Source organism: Artibeus jamaicensis, unplaced genomic scaffold (genome assembly GCF_021234435.1).
Source record: "Artibeus jamaicensis isolate MK-2021 breed Jamaican fruit bat unplaced genomic scaffold, CSHL_Jam_final contig_1132, whole genome shotgun sequence".
Classification (NCBI taxonomy): domain Eukaryota; kingdom Metazoa; phylum Chordata; class Mammalia; order Chiroptera; family Phyllostomidae; genus Artibeus; species Artibeus jamaicensis.
The window spans coordinates 2,533,927-2,548,010 of NW_026521221.1; the positions used below are offsets into that span (position 1 = coordinate 2,533,927).

Here is a 14,084-nt window from a genome sequence, read left to right on the forward strand (position 1 = left end):
ACTTTTTTAAAAGTTTTAATTGGGAAAGAAACTGTAACTACGTGTGGTGATGGACATTAACCAAACTTGTGGTAATCATCTCACTATAGCGAGATGCTAAATCACTAAACGCTAAATCATTATGCTATGCACCTAAAATGACTGCAAGGCAAAATGTCAACTATACCTCAATTAACAAAAGATACTACTGAAGCTGAATGTATCCCTCCCAAATTCTTACCTTGAAGTCCTAATATCCAGTACTTCAAAATGTGACCTTATTTGGATATAGGATCTGCAGATGTAATTAGTTAAGATGAAGTGATTAGGGTAAACCCTTTGTCCAATATAACCAGTGTCCTTATTAAAAAAGAAAATTCAGCCCTGGCTGGTGTGGCTCAGTAGATTGAGTACCAGCTGTTGCATCCGCGTCACGAGAAACAGAGGTTCGGAGACTTTCAGAATTTTCAAGATGTTACTTTATTGGCCAAGTTTTACCTGCCCAGGGGCAAGCTCTCTGAGTGTCCGAGGACACTATGCTCAGGAGAGCTGCAGATGAGAGCCGTGCCGGCGCTTACAGCTATGTCCTTATATAGGGGTATGCAAGCAAGCTTTGAACAGAAGCAGATGCAGCTGTTAGCTAGTGGCTAGCTCTAAACAGCTGATTGCCATTGGCTTATTAGGGAAATTCAAAAGGCTCTTTGTGTAGTTGGTGGTTAGCCCTTTTAGGAAGTAAAAATTTCCCTGCTCCTGGTCAGCCTAACTTTAGTTCCTGGCCAGCCTAACTTTATCCGGGGCTCCTTCGGGATTGTCCCTTTTCAACATCTGTTTTGGACCTCAACACCAGCCTGCGAGCCAAAGAGCTGCCAGTTCAATTCCCAATCAGGGCATATGCCTGGGTTTGTGGGCCAGCTCCCCAGTAGGGGGTGCACGAGAGGCAACCACACAGGGATGTTTTTCTCCCTCTCCCTTCTCTTCTCTCTAAAAATAAATAAATGATTAATTCAAAAACATTTTTAAGAAGGAAATTTAGACACAGACATGGACACGGAGGGGGAAAAAGTTCTAATTTAAGGAAGTTCATTGGTAATTTGAAAAAAATAGCTAGAATGAGGTCTGTGGATTATTTATGGCTGCTGTTGTTACCACAGACAAAAACTAAAAGTGAATTACATCTCACACATTTAGCTCACATCTAAGATGGCTAAACTGGATCTTTTTAACAATAAAGCCCATATTATTTATCAATCTATGTCTCTCTTCCCATGCTCCTAGAGGCTCCATTTTATTTACCTGCGTATTCCCTGCAGCACTTGGAAATGTATTGTGGTGGAATGGTGGTACACTCCGAATTGAGAGTTCAGGTCTCAGTTCCGCAAGTTTGTTCTAGCTATTTTACCTTGGACAAGTTTATAAAACTCTGAGCCTCAGTATCCCTGTTGAATAATATGCTCCAGGAGCTCTTGGAAGGATTAAAAGAGATTATAATTGAAAACACCTTAGCATTGAACTTATCATCTAATAGGTGCTAAAGATATATTCATTCCTTTAATGCTTTTGCATATGGTATACAATAGAATACAGTAACAAAGTTGGATTTTCAGTCACTTTGAGAATTTCCAGTAAAGTTTAACACTTACGCTGGTTTTCAGGTGGCCTTAGATTTGCTAAAGCGACGATCTGATGCCCGGCAGCAACGCACTGCATCATATTGTAACAGCTGTCCTTCCCTCCACTGAAAAACAGAGATAAGTACTGGTTACCTACCAGCATTCAACACAGAATCATTAGCTATCAAAATAGAACACATTATTTATTCTGCTTTTCAGAATATTTGAGACTACACTACATTTCTTTTTTAAAAGACAGTTCTATTTATTTTTAGAAGGGGAAAGGAGGGAGAGAAACATCAGTCGTTTGCCACTGGTGTGCACTCTGAACAGGGACAGAACCCAAATCCCAGGCATGTGTGCTGACCAGGAATCAAACTGGCAACCTTTCGCTTTGCTGGACTCTTTGCTGATAACTCTTTGATTTGTGATAATACAATAGCTTTACTTAATATACAAAGTGTTTTGCAAGTAAAATGATTTAAGTTTACATTCCAGCTGAATATTTACTATATAGACTCCTTAGATGGAATTCTCTTACGGAAAAGCAGAAAAGCATGGGTTCCACTGTAAGAAATAAAACAACTGGACTCCATCACCAATTAAAGAACCAAATTAAAAATTTGAGATCCAAGTCCTGGCTGGTGTAGTTCAGTGGATTCAGTGCGGGCCTGCGAACCAAATGAATGTGGTTCAATTCCCAGTCAGGGCACATGTCTGGGTTGCAGGCTAGTTCCCAGCAGGGGATGCACCAGAGGCAACCATACACTGATATTTCTCTCCCTCTCTCCTTCCCTTCCCCTCTAAAAATAAATAAATAAATAAAAATTGGAGATCCAATCTAATGACAAAGTATGACATAACTGGTAGGTTCAAATTCTGCAGAGATAGAGAGCAAAATGTTGAACTAAAGCAGTAAGTTAAACATCAGTACAATCTATCAGTACGTCAGCTTTCAGCCACCCCTATATGATGGCAGCAAAAGGTCTGAGCACAAATCTAATGAATAGATTGAAAGGAATTTACAAATTCTGATAACATATCTGCCTAGATAGAGAAGCAAATCAGTTAGTTAAGTGGTACTACACCTATAAGAAGGTTAAATGGCAAACTATGCTATTTGGGTTCTATACTCTACTGCAGGGGTGTTCAACTCATTTTCTCTCGGGGCCACATCAGCCTTGCCATTGCCTTCCAAGAGCTGAAATAATTTTAGGACTGCATAAATGTAACTACTCCTTAACTGTTAAGGAGTTGAAATAATTACATCCAGCCCTTTGAAGACGACAGCGAGGCTGATGTGGCCCCCAGTGAAAATGAGTTGGACACCTCTGCTGTACTGTTTCCCACCACACGTTTCCTCCATTCTTTTATTATTGCACCTCTTCCCTTTGTTTGCCCTCTTTACAATTTTTACTCGAGAGCTGAAAATGTACACTCAGGGAATGTTTAGACCTACTGATTCCACCCCCAGACTGACTTTTTATTCTAGAAGCTGGCCTTCTTAGTTCCCAACACTGTCTGCCTCGACCACATTCTGATCAGTAACACCTGTCACTCCAGAACTTCTCAAGGGGAGAGACTGACTGCAGGGGTAAAGTGAAGTTACACATCACACTCCCTTTCCTTAGATTCCGATATTGCCATAAACCCATCTTCCACAGCTTTTCTGTTGAACATCACTACTCTGTTTCTGTAGGACAAAATGAACTCACTCTTTAGGATATATAGAATATTTAAGATTAAAGGGTATACCTGCACAATTCTAATTTCTTACAATATTAAAGATTAAAGAATATACATCCTCAGTCAGAACTTAGCCTTGTAACTTATTTTAAAATATGCTTTTAAATATGGTTTTAAAATAGTATTTACCAAATTGTGTTCTGTGGAACACTTCTAACGGGTACTCTAAGAATAACAGTTTTCAAGGTCAAAGAAGTTAGGGAAATACAGAGCATCTTACCTCCTGAAATGTCACAAAGTACATTAGAATATGGTATGTGAGAAGTCCAATGGAAGATGAGAATTTTAGTTTCTGACTCTGGGAAACTAAGTTGAATCACTCAGTGTTGGTGTTCACATATTTCATTATGAAATTAGAGAATGGCCTAGCTAATCCTCAAGGTGTCATTCAACTCTAAAATTCAATAAAATCTTTAGTGTATTAGAAAAATAATGTTTTTCATGGTCTAATGAAATGTAAGGATCATGGTTTCACCTATTCACTAAAACACACACACACATACATCCTCTCAGTTTAGTACACACACCCACACGATATATTGCAACTACAGTAGGTTCACTGTATTTCACTCTGCACATATTCAAGCATATGTGCATATAAACACATATATAGGTAGTACGTAGGTATTCATATTCATATCTATGGAGTTATGTATTCACATCTATAGCATGCCTCCTAACATTTATACAGTTCTTACAGTTTAGCAAGAATTTTCCAACAATGCCTTTTGTAATTTGCTTTATTATAAAAGTAATGCACACACATTACAGAATATTTAGTGTAATGAATTACATCAATCTTCTTCCCTCTCACATTTCTGAATCTTCAGTTAGTGTGTCTTTAAATGCTTAAACTTCTGGCAAACTGCATTTGGATGTGAAATTATTTATTTCCTGACTAATTTTAATTCTTATCTGTCTAGATCAAATGAAGACCACAATGTTCAAAGCTTAATCATTCACTTTACAGAAAAAAAATCACTGAATAAAGGTACTTTTTGACATTAGTCACTTAAAAAATGGCACTGAAATGAAAGAAACAGGGATATCCCAGTCACTCCAGAAAGGGTGTCATGTCAAGACCTTAGCAGTGGCAATTACCTAGGGCATTGAACAATAACATTAAATCTTCAATGGGTTTACAAAGAAAAACGCATGGCTGCAATGTGCTCAGACACTCCGGAAATCCAAATGTCTCCAAAATTCAAGTAGACTAAATTCTCTTTTTAATGTTAATAGAGTTCCCTTTTGCTTCAGTTTACAGACTGAGTATGGAAACACTTTTATTGGTCTGTCTTTGGTTGCCAAAGGACTTACTTTAGACACCTAAATATGATGGGTTACATAACTTTTAAACTCCTTTTGTAATGTGAAATATTACCATAAGGTCACCCTAGAAGGAAATGTGTCTGAAGCAACAGCAACCAAATCTAGGATAAAACAGGTACAATTACATCTCTGTCCTTGAGCGTCAGGTTTACATCCCTATCATAAGCAATCAAGGCACACCGCGGAGGCAGGTGAGGGAGAGGTGGATTTATGTAGTAAGGGGCATGATATTAACAGTTTAGAGCGGTTAAAAAAAAAAAAAAAGCCAGAAAGAAAGGGCTGGGGTAGCTGAGTAAAATAAAGCCGAGGCTATCAAACTCCGCTGCCCATCATCACAACTTTTAAGAATCAGACCCGGGAGTGCGTCAGGATAATTAAACCAGCGTTCTGACGATAAGACCCAAGCATCAGTGGTTTTTAAAGTTCCCCAGGTAAATCCAATGCGAATCCAAGTTTGATCTCCAGACCAGAGGGGCGGAGGCCCGCAAAGAGGCGGGACCAGAGCCCGAGGCCAAGAAACAAGCTTGGACCAGCAGTAGCCCAAACGCTCCGCCTCTTCCTTTGGTCCGGAAGGGCAGTATAAACCCCGACACGTGTCTCCTGCACAGACCGCCTTAGGCCGCTAGTAGCGGCGCCAGCGGCAGTGCCAACAGCAGCGGCACTTCCCATCCTTCAGCAGAAACAGACTGCAGGATGATCGGGGAAGAAGAGGGCGGCACATTTGCCACTTTACCTGATCAGAGCCGCGACCCTCATGCTGGGCGCAGTGCGCGTGCGTGCGGTGGGCGGGGTCCGTGACGTCATCGGAACCGCGCCCTGGTTGATCCACAGAGGGGCCTCGCGCAGGTGTTCCCTCTGCTGCCTGTTCCAGGACAGGCTATCGGACCACTGCGGCTGTCTAAGGAACACCTGGCAGCGGAGGACACGCCGTATTTGGTACCTTGTCCCTGGATCAGAGATATCCCGGCTCAGAAAACCTGGTGGTTAGGCGCGGCCTAAACACCTAAATGAGGGCAGTGAAGCTACAAGGAAAAGGGGAAAGACAGCATCGCACAGCACAAGCACAGTGGTGATGGATTTGTTTAGGTATGAGAATGTTCAAAGCCACCCATATTGAGAGTTGAAGCAATAATGGATATGCAAAGGGAGAGGAATTTTGCTCTTCATCAGCCACTCTGGATAACTGACTTCACCGTTTAGCTTTTTAGCGTTTATCTCTGTCCTCGAGACCTAAATCTGCAGCTAGCCTGGTTACCTCTAGACTCACTGTGTTTTTGACGTTTGTGTAATGTGGACGCAGAGAAACCAATTAAGGCTCATCACCAAAACACAGCAGCCTTTCAGAAAGAAAATCTAGCTTCTACACTCATTCACCAAGTATTTATTCAGTGCCTTTCACGTACCAGCCACTGGTTTAGGATCTTGGGATACATCCCATGAAGTCAAGGATCACTCCCCTGATGGAGTTTATATGGAAATGGGGGGGGGGACGCAGACAATACACAGCTAAGAAAAGTATACCGTACTTTAAAAAGTGGTAACAAGTTTAAAACGGGTTGAGAGGAATCAGGAAGGAGATGGAAGGGCAAATTGCAGAATTAAAGAGAGTATCAAGGTAGGAATTGTTAATAAGGTGAGAGTTGAACCAGCTTAAAGGAGGAGAGTTAGCTGTGTAAATAAAACTGGGATGTGCCCTACAGGGAAGAAAAAAAGCTAGAGCCAAAATCCTAAGGGTTGTGGTGGTAGAAAGTTTTTCAGGGGTTAATATCTAAATCTATGTGAAACATTAAGAGAAAATAAATATAATTGCATACCTAAATATGTGAACACCACATACATGAGAATTGGAGACCCCACGTGAGTTTCAGGGTCAAAGAAAAGTGAGGTATACCTGTCATGCTAAAAACGAAGTAAGGCACCTTGGGACTTCAGAGGGTCATTGTGGCACTCTAAGAACAGCAGTTGTTCAGTAACTAGTAGTTTGCCTTGACATATGTGAGAAGATAGGTAAGAAAAAGTTATCTCTGATAATCTGTCATCATGGGCAAGGTCCCTAATTCAAATTCTTTTAGGTAGTTAAAGGGGGCTGGGCAGAAGTTTCTGTTGAGCCCACAGGATCACAGCTGCCTTTAGCTTAAAAGTTATCTTTGTACAACAGAACATATCTGGGGGTGACTCATACTGAACCTCTACAGTGCATTATTTTGTTTGTTTTTAGAACAGGGCCAGTCAGTGTGGCTGGAGCACAGAGTGACCTAGACCAAGAGTAGTGGGAGGTGAAGTATCAGTGATGATGGGCCAAAGAAGGTCATATAGGATGTGATAGGCCATAAACGAGTTTACTTTGAGTGAAGTGGGTGGGTGGCCATTGCATTGTTTTGAACACAGATATGAGATTTAGAACCGAAAGGGTTATACTGTACAGTCTTGAAAATACTATTAGGAGGCTATTACCATAATCTGGGAAAGAAATGGTAGGGCCTGGAATCAGAATGGTACCAGTGAATTTGGTGAGTGAGAAGATTCCAGCTCTATTTTGAAGGTAGAGCCAATAGAATTGGATGGATTAAATAGGAGTCTTAGTAAAAAGAAAGCCATGAAGGATGGTGCCCATGTGCTGAATTAAGTAAATTAATATATGTAAGGTATTTAGAATCAAGCCTATTATATGGTAAGCACTCAATCTGAGTATACTTCAACCTTCTCATTAACTCTGATACTCTTGGCATATGGGGTGACTAGACCATTGACTGACAGTCTACATACCAGTCTCAGTATCTAAAATAATGGGGTGTTAAAATTCTGCAGTTGAGGATATTTACCAAATGAGTCAAGTATTAAGGAGTTTGCAGTCTAGTTGGGAAGATAAGACAAATATATTTAATAAAAATTTACAATACAAGAGGGCATGTTTTGAAAGTAACACGTATGTAATGCATATGGCAAGAGCCCCATGAGGTGCTCTTACATTTAGCACAGAGTAAATGCTAGAATAAGGACAGAACTTGAGAGGCTGGCAGAAATGAGTAAGAGGGACAGGTGGACCTTACAAATAAAGGCAACAGGTTAGAGAGGTCACAGCATGTCCCCCCAAAATCTGCACTAGCATATTGATTCTTTTAACTTCTAGTCACTTGACAAACAGCAGATGCAAGAAGAAGACTCTGACTCCTTTTTTATTCCTGAAAGCAGGAGATAAAATTTCCATGTAGAAGGTGCCCTCCCTGTCCCTGGAGGAAAGGAGACATTCTTATCACCAGACAGAGAATCGGGGAACTGAGTGGAAGGAAATCTGCACAAACAGAGCTTGTTAAAATAACTTTTTTAGCCTCTCCACATATTTACTTACTTTCCCACAATTGCTTCTCTTTGTTCAACCTACAATAAAAATATTTAGGTTTGATCATTCTTTTGAAGGGGAGGGGTCTTTATTCCCTTTTTCTCGGCTTCCATGTACATGTAAGAAATTTTAATAAAACTTGTTTTGCCTGTCAATTTAATTCTTAAACCAAACTAGATACCCTAAGAGAGTAGAAAAGGATTTGTCCTCGCCTGCACAGATGAGTGTGGTGTGCTAAGGCCAGTCTGATGAGTAGTCAGGGTATATTGAAGAAAGGGGAAGGTAGATTGGATGGATAGGATGATGCCAGATTATTCAGGGTCATGGAAAACCACAGTGAGGCATTTCAATATCAGGAAGGTTACTCTAGCTATGTGTGCCATCATTTTTTAGAAGATTGTGTGATTTAGAAATAATGAACATGATTAGTGATTTTGATGAAATAGAACACCCTCAAAACCTCCTCAGCCTTTTCAACCAGAGGATGTCTTTTCCTTGGCCTTTGCCAAGAAGGGATGAGGAGAGGAAATACTATGATTCTCTTCCTAAAACTACATTCTCAGGGTTATGTTTTATTTTGTTTCTCTCTGGCAACTAGGCTTTATTTATTTATTCTCGACAAACAAATATGTTACAGTGTGTGTGTCCGGTAGTTAAACTGCACATCAGGAAACATGTGGAGGCTATTCTCCAAGGGCACCCCGTCTTTGGCTTGACGGTGTTGCTCGCTTCTGGTCTCAGCCTAGTGCCTTTGTGTTAAGTAAGTGCCTTTTCCACTAAGCATCTCTTTTCCAGTCCTCTTTTCCACCTTTTCCCACCTTTTCCACCTTTTCCCACCCCCCTCTTTTCCAGTCCTCCTTCCTGCCCCCTTAAAAGATTGTTTCTGTCACCATCTCTCGCCTCCTTTTTGAAACTTCCTATCTGAATTCTGTCATGTAAGGAAATTTTCTGGTTGCCTAATGTAATACTACCACATGTGTTACATCTTAAGAACTTGTACATTTCCTCACATTAGGGCCTTCCTCTCAGAGTTACCGCGTAGAAAGGTTCGGTGCTTGAATGAACCATTAGGGCCAAAGTACAAGTGGTGGTTTCAATCTATTCCTGCTTAATAGACATATTTACAGTTTTGAAATCAACATATATCAGATTGGTCTTAACCCAGCTGCCAGAGTTATTCTCAGATTCATACCTATTTTGGAGGAATTTTAAAAATAGCTGACAATAAAATCAGATCAATTCTTGACCTCTGAAAGAGTTCTATTAGAAGTTCTAAAGGGTAGGTTATATTCTAACTTTTCCCAGTGAAGATCTTTCTTAATTCATTCTAATCACGTTGTGTGTGTGTGTGTGTGTGTGTGTGATTTTCTTTTGCTGAATTCAAAAACAACACTGTGTCAGTTACAGTCCTCTGAGAAGTGAACACCAACAAAGGGTTAGTTGTGCTAGAGGCTGATTAGAAAAAATACCTTTTAAAGAATAAAAGGAGAGGAAGGAAGAGAGGCAGGGGAACTCAGATCAGAATGCACACTGGAATCTGGGAAAGCAGACTGGAGAGGAAGAGTGAGTGGAAAGAGCCCCAGACTGCAGTATAATTCTGTCTCAGCCAGGCCACTGGGGAGTTCTGAGCTCAAGTCCATTACAGGAATCCAGAACTGGTCAGGAACAGCCCAGGTCTGGTACTTCTCCTGTGCTTAGTCACTGTCTGAGAGGACTGCGAGGAAAAGCTTGGCCTGGTGCAAACTTCGTGGTGGATCCCAAAGCACTTCAGCTGCAAACTATCCACCAGTTGATAATAATGCTCCTCCATGATTCCTGTGAACCCCCCTTGCTAAGGGTAAACTTAGAAAGGGGAGATTAATGGGAAAAACTATAGTCAGTCTCATTGCAGTTTGTTTTGGGCTATTCTGGTACTTATTCTGTCCTCCACTGTGTACTCCATACCCCCCTCTCAGCCATGGCCTGCACACATCTTGTTGACTTACCTGGTCATACCACCTAAACATTCGTTTCTGAGAGGCCTTAGACTTTGGTTGTCACATACTCTGGCGTTTCTGCATGCATCCATGTACAGTTACCACTGGGCAAGGAAGTACCAACAGACACTCAAGTAGATCACCAGGATTCCACATATATTCCTCCTGTCTCCACCACATAAAAGCAGTCCCATCTCTTCCTGCTAATCACAGTCAATTACTCCTGCTTCGGCCCCTGGATGCAAAAAGTTAAATATGCCCTAGTACTAGATAGCTTGCACTTTAATGGATCACTGCTGTGACCCCTGGCAAGAGGAGAAAAGCTTTGAAGACTAGAATCTCTAACTCTGTTCAGCCCAGAGTTCTGGGCAGTGAAACACAAAGTTCCCCAGTGTGTCATTGGGAGTGGCTAAAAAATGAGGCCATTCTTGCTCTCCCCCCTTGGCTCTCAGATCCATGTATCCTGTGTATTGGAGACACAGCACCATATAGAGATCTCTGACTTAGTGCCTATATTATACGCTGAGGGATCGTGTGGCATCATTGCAAATTACTGTCTCTGAGCCGTTGAGTTAGCAATTACTTCAGTAAGCCTTTCCAGTGATCGATAGGCCAACTTCACGTCAATAGTAAGAGCATGTGATATAACAGACCCCATAGACGCGGGTCTACTCCCATACCTCTTTCTCTGTAAGGTGTTGTTTTTTTTTAATTGAATGCTCTGCTGGATGGGATTCTGTGCCTGTAGGGCACAGGTGGCAAATGCAAGGCCAGCGAGCCAAATCCGGCCCTCCACCTTGTTTTATCAGGCCCGGCACCTTGTTTCTACCCAGTGGCAGTGCTGAGCTCTTGCTTAATGTTAAGGAGTAGTTATAGTTGTAGTCCTAAAATTACATTCGGCCCTTTGAAGGCAACTGCAAGGCTGATGTGGCCCCCGGTGAAAATGAGTTTGACACCCCTGCTGTAGAGTTAATGGTGCCAGCTGAAACTGTGCTTACAGGGAAGGCCTACTGGGTTCAAAGACTGGGAGTAGCCCAGGGGAGGCAAGGCCTGCTATGAATCCTGCAGGGGTCCAAAAGTGTGGCAGTTGAAAGCTGTCAGGCGTCCATGCTCCTCACAGCAGGTATGTTTGAAAGGAGATCTGAGTGGGTCAACTCCATGGCTGCCGCACCAAGACAGAATCACTCACAAAATAACACTGTGTGCTGTGGAGTAAGGAGTATAGAGTGAAGTGTTCATTCAAACTAATAGTATATGAAGGAAAGTCAATCTGTACTCATGAAAGTCTGAGTCATAAGTAACAGTGTTTTAAAAGAAATGGTTTAACTTACTTTTAAACAAATATACCAATCCTGAACATAGTCACATACTAATATTGAATCCTGGCAAAGTGTTTTTTAAGAAAACTCATAAGTTAATAGGGAAAACTTATTATTTTTAACTAGTAATGCCCATTTGCTTATGAGTCATTTGCCTGAATTTTAAGGAACCTTGGTCTAGCAAGACCTCTGTGTGCAGAGCGTTCTGCACGGATAGTGCAAAGGTGACTACGGCCCAGTCAGTGTCGACAAGTAGAGTTCAAAGTCATTCCTTTTCTCCTATGTTGAAATGATTGCCCAAGATTCACCTTTCAAAGGTCTCCGTGAGCGCATTTCCTGGAGTCCCAGGTATTACAAATAAGTGACTCCTATGAATTTGTTTGTAGAGCCAACAGAATAGGTGAATAAAAAATCAACCTCAAAAAGAAATCTCAATCCTTTGCCAGTTTACTTAAGGGAAACTCTCCACAGCCAAACACTATTGCTGGTAATAAAAAATTGCAAGCTGTCACTGAATTCTGCTTCCTTGGCAGCACATTTCAATGATGTACTGATTGATGAAGACTCAGATAATCAAATCAGAAATGCCACAGGTAGTTACTCCTTCGAGACATTGAAAGGATTGACATCTCAAGTCAAGTGCATGACACTAAAGCCATGGCATACAGGAAGCCATCATAAGGTTTCCTGATGAATATTTAAGAAAAATGAATTAAGTAATTATTTGGAGCATCATGATACAAAGTGCCTGGTTCATTTATATTAGTAATAATGGCCACTTTCCTGGGCCAGGCACTTTTTGAAGAGTTTTATTGTAGCAAACCTGTGATGTAGGATACACTGTTATTCCTATTTGTAGATGAGGGTACTGAGTACAGGAGTTAAATAACCTGACTGTCTTAGTTTGGGCTGCTTTAACAAAATGCAATAGTCTGGGTGGCTTAAACAACAGACATTCATTTATTACACTCTAGATCCTGGGAAGTCCAGGATCAGAATGCCTGCCTGGTCAGGTTCTGGTGAGAGAGTTCTCTTCCTGGTTTGCAGGTGGACAACCTCTTGCTGTATCTTCACATGTCGGAGAGTTTCTTCTTATTACAGCACTAATCTCATTTGCAAGGATTCAATCTCATAACCTAACGACCTCTCAAAGATCCCACCTCCAAATGCTATCGTATTATTAATTAGACCTTCACCATGTGAATTTCAAGATAACACAAACATTCAGTCCATAGCACTGTTCAAGGTCCTAGAGCAAGAAAGATGCAGATGCAGCTTCAAAACCAGGCCGCATAAGTTTAAAGTCTATGATTCTCTTAACCACTACACTATATCTGCCACTGAAATGGCCAGCTGGTTATGTTGACTAAAATATCTTATTCCCAAGATATGTTCAAAAGGGACATGCTATCATTTACCTCTTGAATCTACTTTTTCTATGCTTCTGAGCTGACCGACCCTTTTTCTGAAAAACACAAATTGTTATATTATATTAATTAACATATTGTATGAGATCATAGTTAAACATTGTATACTTGAGATTCTGTCTCTTTTAGGTATTTTTTTCTGTACTCCATCACCAAGAACAGCAAATACAAAAGCAGCAGGAGCCAGGCAGGTAACATAAGCAGGTGAACCAGCTTGGTACAGGACCATTGGAAATGGCAAAACGCTGCCCACTTAACCCTTGGCTCTAGCCGCCCTGTGCAAGTGTGGACCAAATCTCCCCAAATCTCCTGATTTTCCGAAAGATGACAGAAATCTGTATTTTGATTCATTCATTTTTATATTGAAAACTAATTTTTAAATTTTTAATTACTGTGTATACCAAATAAAACATATCTGCTTATTATTAATTTTATAACTTAACTTTAGAGAGCTATTTTTATTTCTTTACTCAACTAATATTTATTGATGTGCTGTTACATGTTTACTTATCAAAATTGCTAATGCCTATACCTTTTCCTAAAGAAATATTTTCTTCTCACATGTACACAGAGAATGTCCACTGCAGCATTATTAGCAAGATGGTGATCTCATCAGCATGGAGACCTTGTGTTCAATTCTAGAGCAGTCCTGGCATGTAGAAGGTAATTTATATATATTTATTGAGAAAAATGTATAAGTAATTAACCTAATTTTATCAACAAAAACTGGTTAAATCAATTATGGTAACTCCACACAGTGAAACAGTGTTTAAAAACTAAAAAGAGAAAATTCTCTAAGACATATTTTAAGTGTAAAAGGGGAGTTTTGGAAGATATTTCCATTTGTATCAAAGGACAATTAAAAGATGTATGCATAAATATGTAAGTGGATCTTAAAAGTGCTACAAAGTTACATACTAAACTGTTACAATGATAATTCTGACGAGAATAACAGGAGATGGGACTTCCTTTTTCATTCACATACATCTGGGGTCTGGACTATTTTAGATGCATACATGTGCATTATTTGTCATTTAAAGACACTCAATACAAAGCCCCATTAATTTAAATAAAATACACATGTTATATTACTTCTTAACATTCAGATTAACAACACTTTTTAAAAAAACAGTAAAAATTGGTGAGGATAGAGACCAATGTTGGCAAGAATATGTTAAAAAACCATATTCTCAGCTGCTCAGTTGCTGGAGAAGCCGGTGCAGCTTTCCCGGAGGGTAATTTGCGTCTGCACGTTAAACCTGCCCTGTGCACACACACAGGTTCACATCTCTAGGAGTTTGTCTTAAGGAGATAATTGGACAGAGATGCATATACTAGAGTGTTCCTTGTGGTGATGT

The 14,084-nt window shown here is 40.5% G+C and overlaps 1 protein-coding gene across 3 annotated transcripts in view; it reads right to left on the reverse strand.

Moving 5' to 3' along the window:
• Positions 1-5,468, reverse strand: part of DPH6 (diphthamine biosynthesis 6) — a 161,183-nt gene extending 155,715 nt beyond the window's left edge. For 2 of the 3 annotated variants that reach the window (XM_053666303.1, XM_053666302.1), the window contains exons 1-2: positions 5,398-5,447; positions 1,620-1,714 (exon numbers count right to left, since the gene is read on the reverse strand). In XM_053666303.1, coding sequence (XP_053522278.1) covers positions 1,620-1,714; positions 5,398-5,420 — 118 coding nt within the window. In that variant the 5' untranslated portion in view covers positions 5,421-5,447. Of the gene's footprint in view, positions 1-1,619; positions 1,715-5,397 lie in introns of all 3 variants that reach the window. The other variant, XM_053666300.1, reaches the window with a different exon arrangement.
• Between the last annotated feature and the right edge of the window lie 8,616 nt (positions 5,469-14,084).